We start from the raw sequence: 18,757 nt of genomic DNA, 5'->3' as shown, positions 1-18,757 counted from the left end.
CAAACCGGAGTGGGTCAAAGTTTACTCCTGATTTCTGTGTGAGAAAACAAATAAAAGGAAAAGGAAATAGTTGGTCAATTGCATTTATTGAGCTCTTACTGTGTGTGGAGCTCTTGAGGAAAGTACAGTATAACAATATAAAAGACACCTTCCCCTCCCTCAACAACGAGCTCCTTGAGGGCAGGGAATGTGTCTAAATATTGTTGTATTGTATCATTACACACACCTCTACAGATGATATTTCCTGTGTTCTGCTCAAGGCAATATAATTGTTTTATGTGGGGTTTTTTTAACATTCATTTCTTTCCCTTTTTTCAGCTACTGTAATGGATGCATGTTAGACCCAGACTGTGGTTTCTGCTACAAACTAAACAAGTCTAGTGTCGTTGAGGCATCCTGTGTTCCAGTGAATAAAGCATCTACTAGTGAAGCCGCCTGGGGAAGGTATGGCAATTCACCAGTTACAGTATGTGTATAGTTTTAATAAAAATAAGTGTGTAAATGTTGATTTTTAGATTGTTCAGAATAATTGGCTTTGATTCCCTCCAATGTTTTCATTGCACTGTTTTCTATTCATTGAAGTTTATCTTCTCACTTGCGTTTCATGCAACAGGAATGAATTTATCGGGTAGGAGGTATGTCCTTCCTCTGCTTCTGATGGGTTAGTCTAAAAGGAAAGCCCAAAATCATATGGGCTGAATTGGAACCACTAACTAGCTAAGGGATAAAGGGGATTTTATTTCAGGTTCTCATTTTTCAACTTGCTTCTCTCTGAAAAGGAGGATAATACGTTTTCCTCTTATCTATCTTTTGGAGATTTGGGGAAATAAATGTCACAATACATGTTGATCCGTTTGATTTCTTTGGCAGAAAGGTGCTACAGAAATCATGACTTATGATTCATAGTTTTGTTATAATTTTAGTAAGGAGGATTCTGAACTAGGACCACAGGAGGTTTTGAACAACAAAAAAAAAAAGATCCAAGCCACATTTTGAATACATTCACTGTGAAGGTGTATGAATAGAAAGTCAGATTTAAGAGCTTCTTTTTATTAAAAGCTGTAATATATAATTTTCCTTAGAAGAGTTTTCCCTGATGTAATGGCTTTAAATTCACAAAAAAGAAACTAAGAAGGCCTAATAATAAGAATGCATCATAAGTATGTCAGTGTACCTTCATTATTGTTCTTACAGTCCAATTAGACTGTAAGCCCATCAAACGGCAAACACTGTCTCTATCTGTTGCCGACTTGTTCATCCCAAGCGCTTAGTACAGTGCTCTGCACATAGTAAGCGCTCAATAAATACTATTGAATAAATACTATTGAATGAATTCTTATTCTCAAGCACTTAGTACAGTGCCCTGCACACAGTAAGGACTCAATAAATAAGATTCAGTGAATGAATGAATCAACGCTGGACTGTAAGCTCGTTGTGGACATGGAATGAGTCTATAATATTGTTGTGTTGTACTCTCCCAAGAGCTTAGTACAATATGCTGCGCACAGTAAGTGCTCAATAAATGCGATTGATTGGTTGATTGATCGATCAGAGTGTCATATGGGCAGGAAGCATGTCCACCAACTCTGCTATATTGTAAGCTCCCAAATGCTTAGTGCAGTGCTCCGAACACAATAGGTGCTCAATAAATACGATTGATTGGTCGATTGATAAGTAATGATGGCTTACTAAATGGGTGAGGCCCAGAGAGGTCTTCATCTTTGTTGTGACCAGGAACTACACCAGTTCACACTACCGGCTCTCTTGGACGCAGTGGTACCAGAAGATAGAGTGTGGATGGCTCAGTATAAACCGTCACCACTTCTGCAAAAATAACTCAAAGGACATTTCCCCTCTTAACCAGTGGTTTCTAAGCAGCGCTCAACCACGTGGCAAGGGACCAAAAATGTGTGGGACTGTTTTATCCTAGGCAAAGTTTGCCAGAAAGTAAGAGATTGTGTATAGTGCTGTGCTTACAGTAAGCGCTGAAAAAACAAGATTGAATGAATTACCTGTTAAAGACAATCACTTGTCTTGTCATATGCTGTCGAGTACAGTGCTCTACACATAGTAAGGGCTCAATAAATACTTTTGAATGAATGAGTCTTCTCCAACCCATAGCGACACCATGGACACGTCTATCCCAGAACGCCCCACCTCCATCTGCAGTTGTTCTGGTAGTGGATCCCTAGGGTTTTCTTGGTAAAAATACGGAAGAGGTTTACCACTGCCTCCTTCCATACGATAAACTTGAGTCTCCACCCTCGACTCTCTCTCGTGCTGCTACTGCCCAACATAAGTGAGTTTTGAATTGTAGCTGTCTGCCTTCCACTCGCTAGCCACTTCCCAAGGTAGGAATGGAATGAGTAGGCCTCTGCTTGACTCTCCCTCCCGTAGTCGAGACTGGTAGAGTACTGGAAACTCTCCAAGTGTCACCCTGTGAGGGTGTAAAGACAATCACTCTCATGGATAAAGTTTTACCATTAGTAGTGGTATCTTGGAATGGAAGGATGACTACTTCAGGGGGATTAGTGGAATGTAAAAATGAGCATGATACTTTGTGGAATAGTGAGAATATAGACCTTATAAAGACTCCAACTGCAAGTCGTCAGAATACGTGCTATAGATGAAAGATAAGGAGTCTTTTGAATGAAAAGTTTATAACTTGCTTACACCCCCGGTTTAACCTCTTCTAATGAAAAATGAAAACACACTGCTAATTTATTCTGAATAATATCTATCCCCCTAAATGAAAGTAGGGCTAAGTGTAGGAGATTAGCTGACTGATATTTCATAGACATACCAATTTCCTTGCATAATCCCCAGTAGCTCAAAATTGCTTGTCTTTCAGAGATTACTTAAGCATTGTGTATGAAAAGCTATGGTAATCATCTTCAGAGGTTGAAGACATCCAAAGTCTCAAAGTGACATGACTAGACTGCAGTAGTAAGCTTTAGTCAAACGAATCAATCCATCAATCAGTTGTATTTATTGAGCACTTATGGGTGCAGAGCACTGTACGAAGTGCTCAGGAGAGTACAGAATAACAGAGCTGATAGACATATTCCCTGCCCTCAAGGAGTTTGCAGTCTATTTCTGGAGACAGATGTTAAAATAAATTACAGATATGTGCAAAAGTGCTCTGTGGCTGAGGGTGGGTTGACCATCAAGTGCTTAAAGGATACAAATCCAAGTGCAAGAGTAGTGAAAGGGATAGGGAGTAGAGGAAATAAGAGCTTAGGAAAGGCTCTTGGAGGACATGTGATTTTAATAAGGCTTTGAAGTTGGGGAGAGTGGGGGGTCTGTCAGATATGAAAGGGAAAGGAGTTCCAGGCGGGGGAGTGGTCGAAATGGGTGAGAGGTCAGTGTTGAGATAGATGAGGTCGAGTGACAGTAAGGAGGTTAGCATTAAAGGAGTGAAGTGAGCAGGCTGGACTGTAGTAGGAAATCAGCGAGGTAAGGTAAGATAAGAGGAGACAAGATTAGTGCTTTAAAGCTGATGGTAAGGAGTTTCTATTTGACGAGGAGATGGATGGGAAATCATCGGTGGTTCTTGAGGAGTAAGGAAACATGAACTGAACATTTTTGTAGAAAAATTATCCGACCAGGAGAGTTAAGTATGGACTGGAGTGGGAAGAGATAGGAGGCAGGGAGCTCAGCAAGGAGGCTGATGAAGTCGTCAAGGTGGGAAATGATAAGCGCTTCGTTCAAAATAGCAGTTCTTATGGAGAGAAAAGCATGGATTTTAGCAATTCTGTGAACGTAGAACTGACAGGATTTGGTGACAGATTAAATATATGGGTTGAATGAGAGAGATGAGTCAAGGATGATGCCAGAGTAACAGACTTGTGAGACTGGGGGAGGGTGGTGCTGCTCTCTGTGGTGATGGGAAAGAAAGAAGAAGAGCAAGGTTTGGGTAGGAAAATGACGAGCTCTATTTTGTGTACATAAAATTTGAGATGTTGGCAGGACATCAAAATAAAGGTGTCCTGAAGGCAGGAGGAAATGTAAATCTGCAGAGATAGATAGAGGTCAGGGCTGGAGATGTAGACTTGGGAATCATTTGCATAGAGATAGTAGTTGAAGTCATTGGAGTGATTCAATTCCCCAAGGGAGAATGGAAGGGGATCCCAAACTGAGCCTTGGGGACTATCACAGTTTGAAGGGGGAAAGCAAAGGAGGAGCCCCAGAAGAGACTGAGTGGCTAGAAGATAGGAGGGGAACAAGGAGAAGACAGTGTCAGTGAAGCCAAGGTTAGATAATGTTTCCAGGAGGAGGGGGTGACCCACAGTGCCGAAGACAGCTGAGAGGTCGGGAAGGATTAGGATGTAGTAGAGGCCATTGAATTTGGCAAGAAGAAGTTCATTGACTCGTAAGAGGACAGTTTCTATGGAGTGGAGGGGGTCGAGGAGTTAATTGATGAGGAAAAGTTAAATACCAAGAATTGTTTTCCAAACAGTCTGGACTTCGAATAGTCAAATTTTGGGATTTTTGCCAGGGCTGTAAACTCACTGTGGGCAGGGGATGGGTCAGTTATATTGTAGTCTCCCAAGCACTTAGTACAGTGCTTTGCACACAGTAACTGCTCAATAAATATGACTGAATGAATCACTATGGCTATTTTGGAACTTGTACTGAAAAATATTGATAGCCCACCTTGAAATATCCTGCTTTATTTAAAACACTATGTCTTTTTCAGCCTTTAATTATTCATTCAGAAAGGTATCCTCCATAGCCTGCACATTTTAACAAATAAATATAGTAGTGTAATTAATTCCCCCTCAACCTGTGCCTATTCACTTTCCTTTCACCAAAACCAGAAATAGCCTGCTCTTCAAATGTGCTTGCCTCAATACACCAACTATGTTATTAATTAACAGAGATCTTCTTTTCATGGTTGTTTGGGGTTTGTTTCATTTTCTTCAGCATTTTAGGCACTAGCACTATAATTAGAGATGCTAAAAGAGCTAAATTGGATCTGTTTATTAGGCTTTTGGCTGGTCCGGAACTCATAATGAATGAAGCATTTGTCATCTTTCATGAGGAGAAGTTTTTGTCCAAAGTGCCCCATTCTAAAAAAAGACTACTCCTGTGCATAAGATGTGGAGAACAATTACCTTCATTTCAAATAGATATTTTGTTCAAGCCTTTTCATCGTCTGCCTATATTTTTGATTTTTCAGTTGCTTACAGGAAAAGATGCCTACGAACAGAAAACCAGTTATTTCAATATTTGTTTTTCGAACAGTCTCTCTGCCTCACAGCTACTCTCCAAAATTCTTATTTCGAGCTATCACTAAAATGTGTGCTTGATGGTCTTCCTTAACAACTTGAGCAAATGTTCTAAGAACACCATCCTTTGGGCTCAAAGATGATCACACTGGTTGAGTTGCTCTCAGTAGGTGTGGGTTAAGGCATGCCTGAAAATCCTTCCTGTATTTAATGATTGATCGCACTCCTGTTTTTCTTATCTGCAGTGTCAGGCATTACTCTTGTTCTCTTGGGACCAGGAAATTTCTGGAGCCTCGCTCCAAGACGGTCATCTCATTCCCAATTTCTGCACTCCTGAGTGACTTTTGATTCCCAGTCACATGCTGCGCTCACCCCCACATGGCCTGAAGTCATATTGTAATTCCGGAGGGAGCATGGATTAACAGTGAACTTTAACACTTGAGAGGCAGTGCGTCTTAGTAGAAAGGGCATTGTCCAGGGAGTCGGAGGACCTGAGTTCATTCATTCATTCATTTGCATTTATTGAACACATGTATTTTCGTATTTCAGTCATATTAATTGAGCACTTACTGTGTGCAGAGCACTGTACTAAGCACTTGGAAAGTACAGTGCAGCAGTAAAAAGGGACATTCGCTGCCCACAACGTTTTTTACAGTCTAGGGAGGAGAGACAGACATCAAAATAAGTAAACAGGCATCAATATAAATAAGTAGAATTATAGATCTAGACATATATACATATGTGCTGTGGGGTAGGGAGAAGAGAGCAAGAGCAAAGGGAGCGAGCTGAGGGGACATGGAAGGGAGTGAGAGCTGAGGAAAAAGAGGCTTAGTCTGGGAAGGCCTCTTGGAGGAGGTGTGCTTTCAGTAAGGCTTTGAAGGGGGGAAGAATGATTGGCGGATGTGAGGAGGGAGAGCATTCCAGGCCAGAGATAAGACGTGGGCCAGGGGTTGGTGGCGAGACAGGCGACAACAAGGCACAGTGAGAAGGTTAGCGGCACCAGGGGAGCAGACTGTGCAGGCTGGGATGTAGAAGGAGAGAACGGAGGCTAGGTGGGAGAGAGCAAGGTGATAGAGAGCTTTGAAGCCGAGTGAGGAGTTTTTGTGTGTTAAGGAAGTGGATAGGCAACCACTAAAGATTTTTGAGGAGGGAGTTGACATGGCCAGAGCGTTTCATAGAAAGATAATCCAGGCAGCAGAGTGAAGTACAGACTGAAGTGAGGAGAGACAGGAGGTTGGGAGATCAGAAAGGAGGCTGATGCAGTCATCCAGTCGGGATAGGATGAGTGATTGTACTAAAGTTGTAGCGGTATGGATGGCAAGGAAAGGGCAGATCTTGGCGATGTTGTGAAGGTGATAATGGCAGGTTTTGGTGACAAATTGGACATGTGAGGTGAGTGAGTCAAGGATGACTCAAGCAGAGTCAAGGATGACACCAAGGTTGTGGGCTTGTGAGACGGCAAGGATGGTAGTGCCGACCACAGTGACGGGGAAGTCAGGGAGAGGACAGGGTTTGGGAGGGAAGATGAGGAGCTCGGTCTTGGACATGTTGAGTTTTAGGTGGCAGACAGACATCCAGGTGGAGACGGCCTGAAGGCAGGAGGAGATGCGAGCCTGGAGGGAGGGAGAACAGGTGAGGAGATGTAGATTTGGGTATCATTGTGTAGAGACGATAGTTGAAGCCGTGGGAACGAATGAGTTCACCAAGGGAGTGAGTGTAGTGCCCGGCCCAAAGTGAACACTTAACTAATACTTGAAAAAAGAAAAGACTTTATCCAAGAAGAGTCTGGAAATTTTTTTGCATAACAGTAAGCTTCCATAATATAGTTTCTGCACTCTTCTCTCTCTCTCACCTTTAGACTTGAAAGTGGTGATCATGGAGGCACCTTTGAAATCTTGTAGTGTCTCCTCAGTGTTCTGTTGGCCTTGGAGGAACGTACGAAGGAGATTTAGTATTATGTCCTTTCCTATAGATCAATCGATCAATATTTATCAAGCACTTACTCTGCGCAGAGCTGTCTCCATCTTAACCTGTGCATCATCAGATCAAGGAGCTTCGCCATTCTTTATGTCTCTGACTGCAGTGGTGGCTTCATCAAGTGTTAGTTGTGGTATTTATTAAGCATTATATGTTGAAAAACTGCTCTAAGAACGGGTGTAGGTCCAAGGTGAACAATTCAAACATGATCTTTGACCCACACGGGGCTCATAAGCTGGGCCCAGAGGTCCGGATGGGTGGGTTGGAGTGGCACAGATGTATAGGAAAGAAAGAAAATATTATAGGCAGTGGGAGCATTTTAAAAGCAGAAGAATCACAAATTAAGGGCAGAGGTAGGAAGATGAATAGTACTTGGAGAGTCGATCTTGATATTCCTCCCACTCTTTGGATGCAAGGTACCACAGCCTCCCTGAAATTCTAACAGCTTTAAAAGCAGGTGTCTTCATTTCCTCTGATTCTGCTCTCCCACAGTATCTTAGTGTAGGAATAATAGTAGGAGGAGCATTTATTGAGCACCTACTTGGTGTGGTGTACTGTACTTGTCCAAAAGTACAAACGAATAGGATAATAAAATGACCCAATCCCTGCCTACAAGGAACTTACATTCTAACAGAGGAGACTGATGGGAGGAGGAAGGATGCTTTAAGCAGGCAGGGCCCCCAGCTTTCTCATTTAATAAATTTAACATACAGCACATGACAGGGTATTCTACATGACTATCTGCCTGATTTCACTTTAGGCTAGTCAGCACAAGAGAGAGGCAGAGCAAGAAAGCTTGAGCAAAAATCATGTTTTCACATGTTGACAGGCAAACCGCCCTTCGTAGAGCAACATCCCGTATGGTGGAAGGAATATTAAGCAGCACATTAGTGCTGAAGCCTTCTCTCTTTAAGATTCTTTCTTTGTCTGTGATGAACGTGATCTGGTTAAAAAAAGGAGAGGTGACATGAAGGCACTGACTGGGGAAAAAATACGGTTGCTTCAACATTTTCTCATGCACTTTAGGAGCTGCATTCTATAAAAGTATCTGTCTCCCCAGGGTAAGCTAGTAGTGGGCAGGGAATGTGTCTGTTCATTGTTATATTGTACTTTCCCAAGTGCTTAGTACAGTGCTCTGCACATTAAGCACCCAATTAATGCTATTAAATGAAATACCCAGGTTGAGAGCAGAACTTCTGGGCCAGGAGAGCGGTCTGGGGATGTCTACTGCCAGCCTAAAGCTGCCCTTTCCACTTATCCGCAACTGTGGCGGGAATGGAGCAGGTTTGGGCTGTTAGACTAGGTGCAGGCAGTACTTGGATGATTTTCTTCTTCCAGAAAGAAGCAAGAAGGCCTGATTTTCTTCAATGCACTATGGCAGTATTATCAGTTTACCACTGCTGTAAATCCTTTTAAGGCATTTCTACCCTGGATTATTTCAATAAAGTTATACTACATCTTAGATTTCTATGATGTCAGTAAAAGCAGAGGAGAGGCCAGCAATAATGGATGGAGCACGGGCCTGGGAGTCAGAAGGACCGGGTTCTAATCCCGGCTCCTCCACATGTCTGCTGTTGTACCTTGGGGAAGTCACTTCACTTCTCTTGGCCTCAGTTCCTTCATCTGGAAAATGGGGACTAAGAGTATCAGTCCCATGGGGGACTGTGTCCAACTTGTATCTACCCCAGCACTAAGTACAGTGCCTGACACATAGTAAGTCTTTATTTACAGTGATGGTACCCGGGGAAGGGACCCTGAGCCCTCCGTCCCCTGGAAAGGGTCATCCTCTGCAAGTGGATGTCTGAGTACTGAGCGAAGGGAAGGGTGGTCGTCCCCCCAGTTCCTTCCCATGGAAAGAAGAGACCCTGGCACCCTGGGCCCCTCCCACTCCCCATCTCTGCACCGAGGACTTGATGCCTGTCTCCCCCACCCCCAGACTGTGAGCTCATCGTGGGCAGGGAATGGCACTGTTTATTGTTGTACTGTACTTTCCCAAGCGCTTAGTACAGTGCTCTGCATATAGTAAGTGCTCAATAAAGATGATTGAATGAATGAATGAATGACTTGGACTGTGTCCAAACTCATTACTTTGTATCTACCGCAGCGCTTAGAGCAGTGCTTGTCGCATAGTAAGCGCTTAACAAATTACATAATTAGTATTATTATTGAGTCCCAAATTCCCCACTAGTCCCAATCCTCTATACTTCAGGATCAGAGAACCGGGCTAGCGATTTACCAAGGTGATAACAAGGTGCCAATCACCCATCAACACCCAGGAAGCTGCTAGCTCTGCTCCTCCATTTCCCCCAGTCAGAAGCTTTAATGACTCGCATATTGCCAAACAGATACACATTGTCAATTCTATGGTGTTTCCAGTGACAATGTATGGATCCGAAAGATGAACAGTGAAGAAACAGGATAGAAAGAACATCGACTCTTTTGAAATGTGGTGTCGGAGGAGGTTTTTGCGAATCCCAGGCCTGCCTGAAAAGCAAACAAATGGATTTGGGAGCAAACGAAACCAAAGTGGTCTTTAGAAGGCCAAATGACTCGACTAAGATTAGCAGATTTTGGACACATAATCAGTAGGGCTAATTCTCTGGAGAAGACACTAATGCTAGGAAAAGTCCAGGGAAAGAGTGGAAGAGGCAGATCGGCACCTAGAAGGATAGAGTCCATAACAACTGTAATGGAAGAACCATTAGAAAGATTATGGATTATGGCAGAAGACAAGACGTTCTGGAGAAAGTATATCCATGGAGTCACTATGAATCAGAAGTGAGTAGATGGCAGTTGTTAACAATAATAACAAACGGCAGCTCGGAATTTGCATATTCCCCCCAGCTGGGACCTGCAGTGACGCCACCTACTAGAAGAACCTGTGCTGGCCACCGGGCTCTACAGAGCTTTACCGGGCTCTACAGAGCTTTACCGGGCTCTATCTCACCAGGCCTATGGCTCCTGACTTGCTTTCTCTTATGCTCTAGTCCCTCTCTGTGCTCTCTCAGTTCTCACCCTCTCATCCTCTCTCTCATCCCTCCTCCCCACAGGCCGGCCCTCCTCCTTTATTCATTCAGTTGTACTTGTTGAGTCCTTCGGTTTGCAGAGCACTATACTAAATGCTTGGGAGAGGACAATACAACAATAAACAGGCACATTTCTTGCCCACAACAAGCTTACAGTCTAGAGGACTGTCCTCATTTCACTCCTGTCCAAGCCCCTGAGAAGATGTTTAGCTCACTGGCAAGAGTATGGGCTTGGGAGTCAGAGGATGTGGGTTCTAATCCCAGGTCTGCCACTTGTCTGCTGTGTGACCTTGGACAAGCCACTTCACTTCTCTGTGGCTCAGTTACCTCATCTGTAAAATGGGAATTGAGTCTGTGAGCCCCATGTGGGCTCACAGCCTGAGCCCCCACCTTTCCCTCTGCTCCCCCTCCCCACTCCCCTCTGCTCCTCCCCCTTCCCCCTTCCCCTCCCCTCAGCACTGTGCTCATTTGTATATATTATTTATTACCCTATTTATTTTGGTAATGAGGTGTTCATCCCCTTGATTCTATTTAACTTGATGATGTTGTCTTGTTTTTGTTTTGTTCTGTTTCGCTCTGCTGTCTGCCTCCCCCGTTTAGACTCTGAGCCCCTTGTTGGGCAGGGATTGTCTCTATCTGTTGCCGAATTGTACATTCCAAGAGCTTAGTACAGTGCTCTGCACATAGTAAACGCTCAATAAATGCTATTGAATGAATGAATGTGGGAGAACCAGATTACCTTGTATCTACCCCGGTGCTTAGAACAGTGTTTGGCACATAGTAAGGTCTTAACAAATACCATAATCATTATTATTATCATTATTCATTCAATCATATTTTTGAACCCTCCTGCTTGCAGAGCACCATACTGAACGTATGGGAGAGGACAATACAATAATAAACAGATACATTCCCTGCCCACGATGAGCTTCCAGTCTAGAGGACTGTGCTCAATTCACTCCCATACAACCCCTCCCCAATTCTTGCACCACCCCCACCCCTTTCCTCCTGTCCCATTCCTGTCATTTTATCCCAGGGCCTCCCCTCATCCTCCTTCCCCAGAACTGACCCCCCTGCCAACTCACTCCCATCCACCCCTTCCTACCCCTCACCCCTCCCCACAGACCCTCTCCAGAACATCAGCCAAGTAGTAATAATAATAATGATGATGGCATTTTTTAAGCGCTTACTATGTGCTATAAACATTAAGCACTGTTCTAAGCGCTGGGGGTGATACAAGGTGATCAGGTTGTCCCAAGTGGGGCTCACAGTCTTAATCCCCATTTTACAGATGAAGTAACTGAGGTAACTGATCATGGGTTCAAATGCCGGCTCTGCCGCTTGTCAGCTATGTGACTTTGGGCAAGTCACTTCACTTCTCTGTGCCTCAGTGACCTCATCTGTAAAATGGGCATTAAGACTATGAGCCCCACTTGGGACAACCTGATCACCTTGTATCTTCCCCAGAGTTTAGAACAGTGCTTTGCACATAGTAAGTGCTTAGCAAATGCCATCATTATTAGAGAAGCAGCGTGGCTCAGTGGCAAGAGCCCGGGCTTGGAAGTCAGAGATCATGGGTTCCAATTCCCACTCTGCCACTTATCAGCTGTGTGACTTTGGGCAAGTCACAACTTCTCTATGCCTCAGTTACCTCATCTGGAAAATAGGGATTAAAACTGTGAGTCCCATGTGGGACAACCTGATTACCTTGTATCTACCCAGCGCTTAGAACAGTGCTTTGGCACATAGTAAACGCTTAACAAATACCAAATTATTATTATTATTATTACTGAGGCACAGAGAAGTTAAGTGACTTCCTCAAAGTCACACAGCTAACAAGTGATGGAGCTGGGATTAGACCCCATGACCTCTGACTCCTAAACCTGTCCTCTTTCCACTGAGCCATGCTGCTTTTCAAGTGTGGTCTGCAGAACCTCAGCTCCATCATTACCCTATTTATTTTGTTAATGAAATCTACATCACCTTAATTCTATTTATTTGCTATTGTTTTAATGTTTATTTTAATGTTTTATTGTTTTCATCCCCTTGATTCTATTTATTGCTATTGTTCTTGTCTGTCCGTCTCCCCCGATTAGACTGTAAGCCCATCAAAGGGCAGGGACTGTCTCTATCTGTTACCTATTTGTACATTCCAAGTGCTTAGTACAGTGCTGTGCACATAGTAAGCACTCAATAAATACTATTGAAAGAAAGAAAGAAAGAAAGAAAGAAAGAAAGAAAGAAAGAAAGAAAGAAAGAAAGAAAGAAAGAAAGAAAGAAAGAAAGAATGAATGAATCATGGGGAAGCTTCCCTTCATTCTTGACTTGTTCCTGATCCAGTCCCTGTTCCACTTGGCCATCCCTGAAACGTGGATCTCCCCAGATGACCCTGTCTCCCCTGCCTGCCACTTTCCCAGGCTGGGCGTGGAGGAGGCGGTGTCATCTACCACTCCCCAAAGCTCACTGGGAAAGGGAGAGGAGTTGGCTTCCTTCTGGTTACCTTGTTCCACTTTTCCACTATCTCACCTTCCCCAACCTTCTCTCTCCCTTCCTTTGAAGCCCACCCATATCACCTGTCTTCCTTTGAAGCCCACCCATATCACCCATAACCCACTCCAACTACTAATCACTGTCATCTACTGCCCCCCGGCCCCCACCTCCAACTTTCTGAACCATTTTGATCCTTTCCTCACATTGCTCTTCTCATTCTTCATCCCTATATAGATGCCTGTGGAGTTCAATATTCATGTGGATGTCCCCAGAGATCCTTCCACTGTCCACCTCCTTTTACTCCTCTACTCCAGTGACCTCCTCCTCCGTCCTACCTCACACACTCACCAATTTGGGAGCATACTTGATTTTATCATCTCTAGGAATTATATAATCTCTATCCTCCCCAATTCTGAAATTCCTCTATCAGAACCCAACCTCCTCACCTGCTCTCTTTCCCATACCCCCACCCCATGCAAATCTTATCTTTTAGCCCCAGAGAGACCTCTGTTCTTTTGATCCCCTCCAATATTCTATGGCCATCATACCCTATTTCGTCTTCAGTCAAACGAATCGACTAACTCAACCGCACCCTCTCCACTGAACACAACTCTCTTGTTCCTCTGTCCCTTCGATGGTCTGGTACCACTAACCCACAATCCTGGATCACCTCCACTAAACACTTCCTCTGCTGCTGAGCCCAAGTTACAGAGCGCTGATGGAGGAAATCCAGACATCCCTCTGACCTTGTCTACCTTAAATTTTGTTCTTACCTGCTTCATTTTGGCCTTCCCCACTGACTGACAATGCTTCTCCTTCCTAATTCACTCCCATACCCACTGCCCTACCACCTGTTTCAGACATTTAACTCTCTTCTTAAACCTCCTGTTCCTCCACCATGTCTTTCTCTTAATGATCTGGCCACGAAATGGAAACCATCAGGTGTGACCTCCATAAAGTCTCCCCTGGTCGTCTTTGATTCTCTCTACATTCCCTGCAGTAACTCAAGACTGTCTCTTTCCTCCCCGCTAAATCTCCCCCCTCCTCCTGTGCGTCTGACCCCATCCCTTCATACATTTTAAAAGGACAAGGACATTCCCTACCCACCGTGATTGATATTCACCCAACCCCACCACACTTACATACATATCTCTAAATCATATATTATGAGTTATTCATATTTATGTCTGTCTCCCTCTCTAGACAGTAAGCTCATGATAGACAGGGAAACAATCCACTAATTCTGTTGTATTCCTCTCCCAAGCATTTAGTATAGTGTTTTGCACATAGTAAGTGCTCAATAAATGCCATTGATTGATTGATATGGAATAGGCTAGGTAAGGTTCACGGAGAGAGCTGAATGAGTATCTTAAAGCAGGTGATAAGGACTTTCTGTTTGATGTGGTGGTGGGTGGGTAACAATGGAGGTTTTCAAAAAGTGGGTTAACATGGACTGAATTTTTAGTTTTTTCAGAAAAATGATCCAGGCAGCAAAGTGAAGTAGGGACTGGAGTGAGGAGAGACAGGAGGCAGGGAGGTCAGCAGAATGGCTGATGCAGTAGTCAAGTTGGTAGGGGAGTGCTTGGATCAGCATGGTAGCAGTTATATAGAGAGGAAAGGGTGCATTCTAGAGATGTTGTAAAAGTAGAAACGACAGGATTTAATGGTAGATGGAATGTGTGGATCATCCTAAAATTTATTTAGAGCTAGACAGTGCATTAGAGTTGAGGAGAGTTCAACAATAGCCAGGCAAATATCCCTTGTCCTTAATGGTCTTACACTCTAATAATAATAATTGTGTTATTTGTTAAATACTTTCTATGTGCCAAGCATTATACTAAGATCTGGGATTGATACAAGACTATCAGGTCCAACATGGGTCTCACAGTCTAAGTAGGAGGGAGAACAGGTACCAAATCCCCAGTTTACAGATGAGGTAACTGAGACATAGAGAAGTTAAGCTTGTTTTTCCATTGTCGTTGACTTTTTTATGGTATTTAAGTGCTTATTATGTGCCAGGCACTGTACTAAGCACTGAGGTAGACACAAGCTTATCAGGTTGGACCCAATCCTTGGCCCACATAGGGTTCACAGTCTTAATCCCAATTTTACAGATGAGGGAATTGAGTCACAGAGAAGTCAAGTGATTTGTCCAAGGTCACACAGCACGGAATTGGCAGAGCTAGGATTAGAATCCAGGTCTTCTGACTTCCAGGCCCATGCTTTTTCCACTAGGCAAGATGCTTCTTACAGCTACTCACTGTAAAACAAGCAATATTAGCACCATCTTGCATAAGCAGAGTGGCCTAGTGGATAAAGCCTAGGTTTAGGAGTCAGAGGTCGTGGATTCTAATCCCAGCCACGCCACTTATCAGCTGTGTGACTTTGAGCAGTTCACTTAACTTCTCTCTGCTTCAGTTACCTCATCTGTAAAATGGGGATTAAGACTGTGAGCCCTATGTGGGACAACCTGATGATCCGATATCTACCCGGAGCTTAGAACAGTGTTTGGCACATAGTAAGCGCTTAACAAATACCATCATCATCATATCCTCACAAAGGGATATTTATCGACACCTGTAGAATACAGAACAAGCTAAGAATTATGTAGGACAAAGCTACAGGTACTAAGACAAACCAAAGATTTCTTCTCATCCCCAGAGGGTTTATAGCCCCACACACATCACCAAATACAATCTTTTCCACAAATACATTATTGCTATGATCTGGGGAGAGATGAAAAACTATCAATCTAAAGGAAATATAAGAAGGGCTTATGGGACATCCATTTTAAGCACATCCTCTAACAGATTCTGCTGATGATTCTTGAGGGAACAAAATCCAAGCTCACACGTAACAGAGTAACTATGGTGACAGAATACACCCAAGGATATCCAGCAGGTAAGAGTGGGGATATCTTTGACAGTTCTTTAAAGATGCTTTTCTAGATAACTTTTAAGATCAATTTTTGTGTGGAGAAGTTTTTTCCCTAGATAGTAAAAAACTACCTGAACCTCAGTGATTTAGTGTTTAAAAAGACATTTTCCCGGAAGTTGACCAGTCAATAGTGAAGTAAATAAGAGTTTCAGAACTGCAGCCCTGAAGTAAATAATGAGCATATAAAGCTATCTCATATTGAATTTGTTGATCACATATTTCTAAAATGTGATTTCTAAAATATTTTATGGCTAAAGCGCCTCCTATTCATTCACTCGATTCAATTCTATTTATTGAGCGCTTACTGTGTGCAGAGCACTGTACTAAGTGCTCAGAAAGTACTAGTCAGCAGCAGACAATCCCTACCCTATAACAGGCTCACTGTCTAGAAGGGGGAGACAGACAACAAAACAAGTAGACAGCCATCAATAGCATCAAAATAGATATATAGAATTATAGTCATACTTGTGCCGCCCCCAATGGTATTGATGAATCAGCCTCATCCAGATGCCGATCTTTTTCTGTATTGTCAAGGGTAGAAAGCCTGTCTATCGTTAAAGCTTATTTATGGTTTTTACAGGCCAAGAAGGGCAAGATCCTACCTGAGGTTCTGTCCTCCCTCCTGCCTACATTATGACCCTATATGGGATCTGATTATCTATATCTTCCACAGTGCCTAGTACTTGCTTGGTATATAGTTAGCACTTAACAAGTACCCCAGTTATTGTGGAGTGTCGAAAACCTAAGTTAGAAGCTTCCCTTACTCTAAGTAGATTGTCTTTTCGTGGATTCATATAGAAATGTTTTGGATTTGGAATGGGTTTATTGAGGGGAGTAGGAAGGATTATAAGAAACAACTAGATAAGATTTCACCAGTGAAATACATATTCCTTTGAAGCAGCATAGCATAGTGGCTAGAGCACTGGTCTGGGAGTCAGAATGACCTGGGTTCTAATCCTAGCTCTGTCACTTGTCTGCTGGATGAACTTTGGCAAGTCACTTAACTTCTCTTTGTCTCATTACCTCATCTGTAAAATGGGGATTAGAACTGTGAGCCCCATGTGGGACATAGGCTGTGTCCTGTTTGACTAGGTTGTATCTACCCCAGTGATTAGTACAGTGCCTGGCACATAGTAAGCGCTTAACAAATATCATTAAAAACAAGTTGGGGAGTAGTCTGAACACACTGAAAAGAAAGACCCTGTGTTTTAAGAGTACTTAAGCATGACATGAAATATAGCGAGAAGAAGCAAAATTAAGGCAAGGAGAGGCCCACCAAGTAGGATTTCATGTAGGATTTTAGCCTTATAGCCAAGTGGTCTAGCCGAAAACTGGACTTTACATCTCCAGGAGTGGGAAATAGTACTGTTCATTGCAAAACCTGCTTTTTCATCCAGCCCACACATCAGAATCCTCCTTGTTTCATCCCTTGATACAATCATAAAACCATTTTTGAAATTCTAGATGTGAATTTTCCATTAAAAATGTTAACATTCTTGGTTGTTTTATAGACGTTTATTTGACTCAGAAAAGAAATGCTTCATAAGTGCTTCAAAACATCTCACCATTTGAGTCTATACCTTGATTAATTTCCATTGTTAATCAGCCAGAGTCTCAAAGAGCCTTAAGTTAACTAAAACAGGAAATTAGTCACTCTGGGAGGAACAATTTACCTTTTCAGACCATTAGGGGATTGGTTGGTGGATTGCAGCATGATATGCAAAATATAGGTAAATTATTGCTTAGTATTAACAATATTGAGCAAAAGGGCTCCATATTAGTATCTAATAGATATATAAATTGCCTCTATAGCAGTAAATGACTGAACCCAAAAAACAGCAAAACTCACGGTCATAAATAGAGTTTTCTCCTTGGAAGTGAAGAAATTGCTGTTTTGGCATTCCCCAAAAAGATAGCGAATGATGTTAATATTCAATTTCAGAACAAATCTAATAAGGTTCTAAATATTACATTTGAAAAAAACAGATGCATTAGTGAAATGTTCTATTGTAGAGCCCTGTGAGTTTGGATTTATTGCGAAGACTGACGTAGGCTGATTATTCCTGAATTTTAAAAATATTGTTATGAATCGCAATAAACAGAAATGGAACAAAAACATATAACACGTTGCCATGACACAGAAAGAAGATCAGCATTAGGTAACCAAATAATCCCAGAGGGATTTCTTGCTAAACAGCAAATGAACTTAATCCAATTATTTAAAACACATACCTAGAATCTTAGCAGCATTCTGCAATTTAACACCGCTCTCTACACTTTCTCTGTCCATTTAAAGTATGAATAAAATATTTTATGAATTAAGCAAACACAAACAGAATTTGCCATAATTCAGTAAAAAGCAGGAGGGCAAAATATATTAAATTCAAATTTCGAAGTGAAATGAAAATGTAATGTATTGTGATATTAAATATAAATGAAAACTCAGGCCTCAGAACAACTCAAAAACTAAGAACCGAGGTGGTTTACAAAAGGAGGACGTGTGGCTCTGTGGAAAGAGCATGGGGCTGTGAGTCAGGTGATTTGGGTCCGGAGAGCTGTGTGGTCTTGGACAAGTCGCTTTACCTCTCTGAACTTCAGCTTCCTTACTTGCAAAATGGAGATATTAATACCTGATTCTGCTATCTCCCAGAAGTATAGTAATAAATAGTCATGAAATAAGATAATTGATGAAAAGTGATTTCAAAAAATTAAAAGTGTTTTACAAAAACACCGTGAGCCCTGTGTGGGATAAGCGCAATGTCCGCTCCATTTATACTGTGTTTGCCCCAGGGCTTAATGGAGTGCTTGGCTTGCTTGTAGTATGTGACTCATAAATATCACTATTTTATTTATTATATATGCGTGTATAATTAGAAGGGTTTTGTGATTGAAGCTGTGAAGTCCCCTATCTCCAGTTATCGCTTTGCTGAGGCGAGACCACTGCAAGAGAAACACCATGGCCTAGTGGATAGAGCCAGAGCCTAAGAGTCAGAAGGACCTGGGTTCTAATTCCGGCTCCGCCACTTCCCTGCTCTGTGAGCTTGGGCAAGTCACTTTATTTCTCTATCCCTCAGTTACCTCATTTGTAAAATGGGG

The 18,757-nt window shown here is 42.6% G+C and overlaps 1 protein-coding gene across 1 annotated transcript in view; it reads left to right on the top strand.

Annotated features, from left to right (window-relative positions):
- SLC2A13 (solute carrier family 2 member 13) overlaps positions 1-18,757 on the top strand; it is a 426,989-nt gene that overhangs the window by 354,184 nt on the left and 54,048 nt on the right. Inside the window, exon 8 of the mRNA XM_029047238.1 lies at positions 319-444. Within this exon, the coding sequence (XP_028903071.1) occupies positions 319-444 (126 nt within the window). The remainder of the gene's footprint in view (positions 1-318; positions 445-18,757) is intronic.

This window comes from Ornithorhynchus anatinus, chromosome 2 (assembly GCF_004115215.2).
Source record: "Ornithorhynchus anatinus isolate Pmale09 chromosome 2, mOrnAna1.pri.v4, whole genome shotgun sequence".
NCBI lineage: Eukaryota > Metazoa > Chordata > Mammalia > Monotremata > Ornithorhynchidae > Ornithorhynchus > Ornithorhynchus anatinus.
This window is presented reverse-complemented; position numbering and strand designations above follow the sequence as displayed.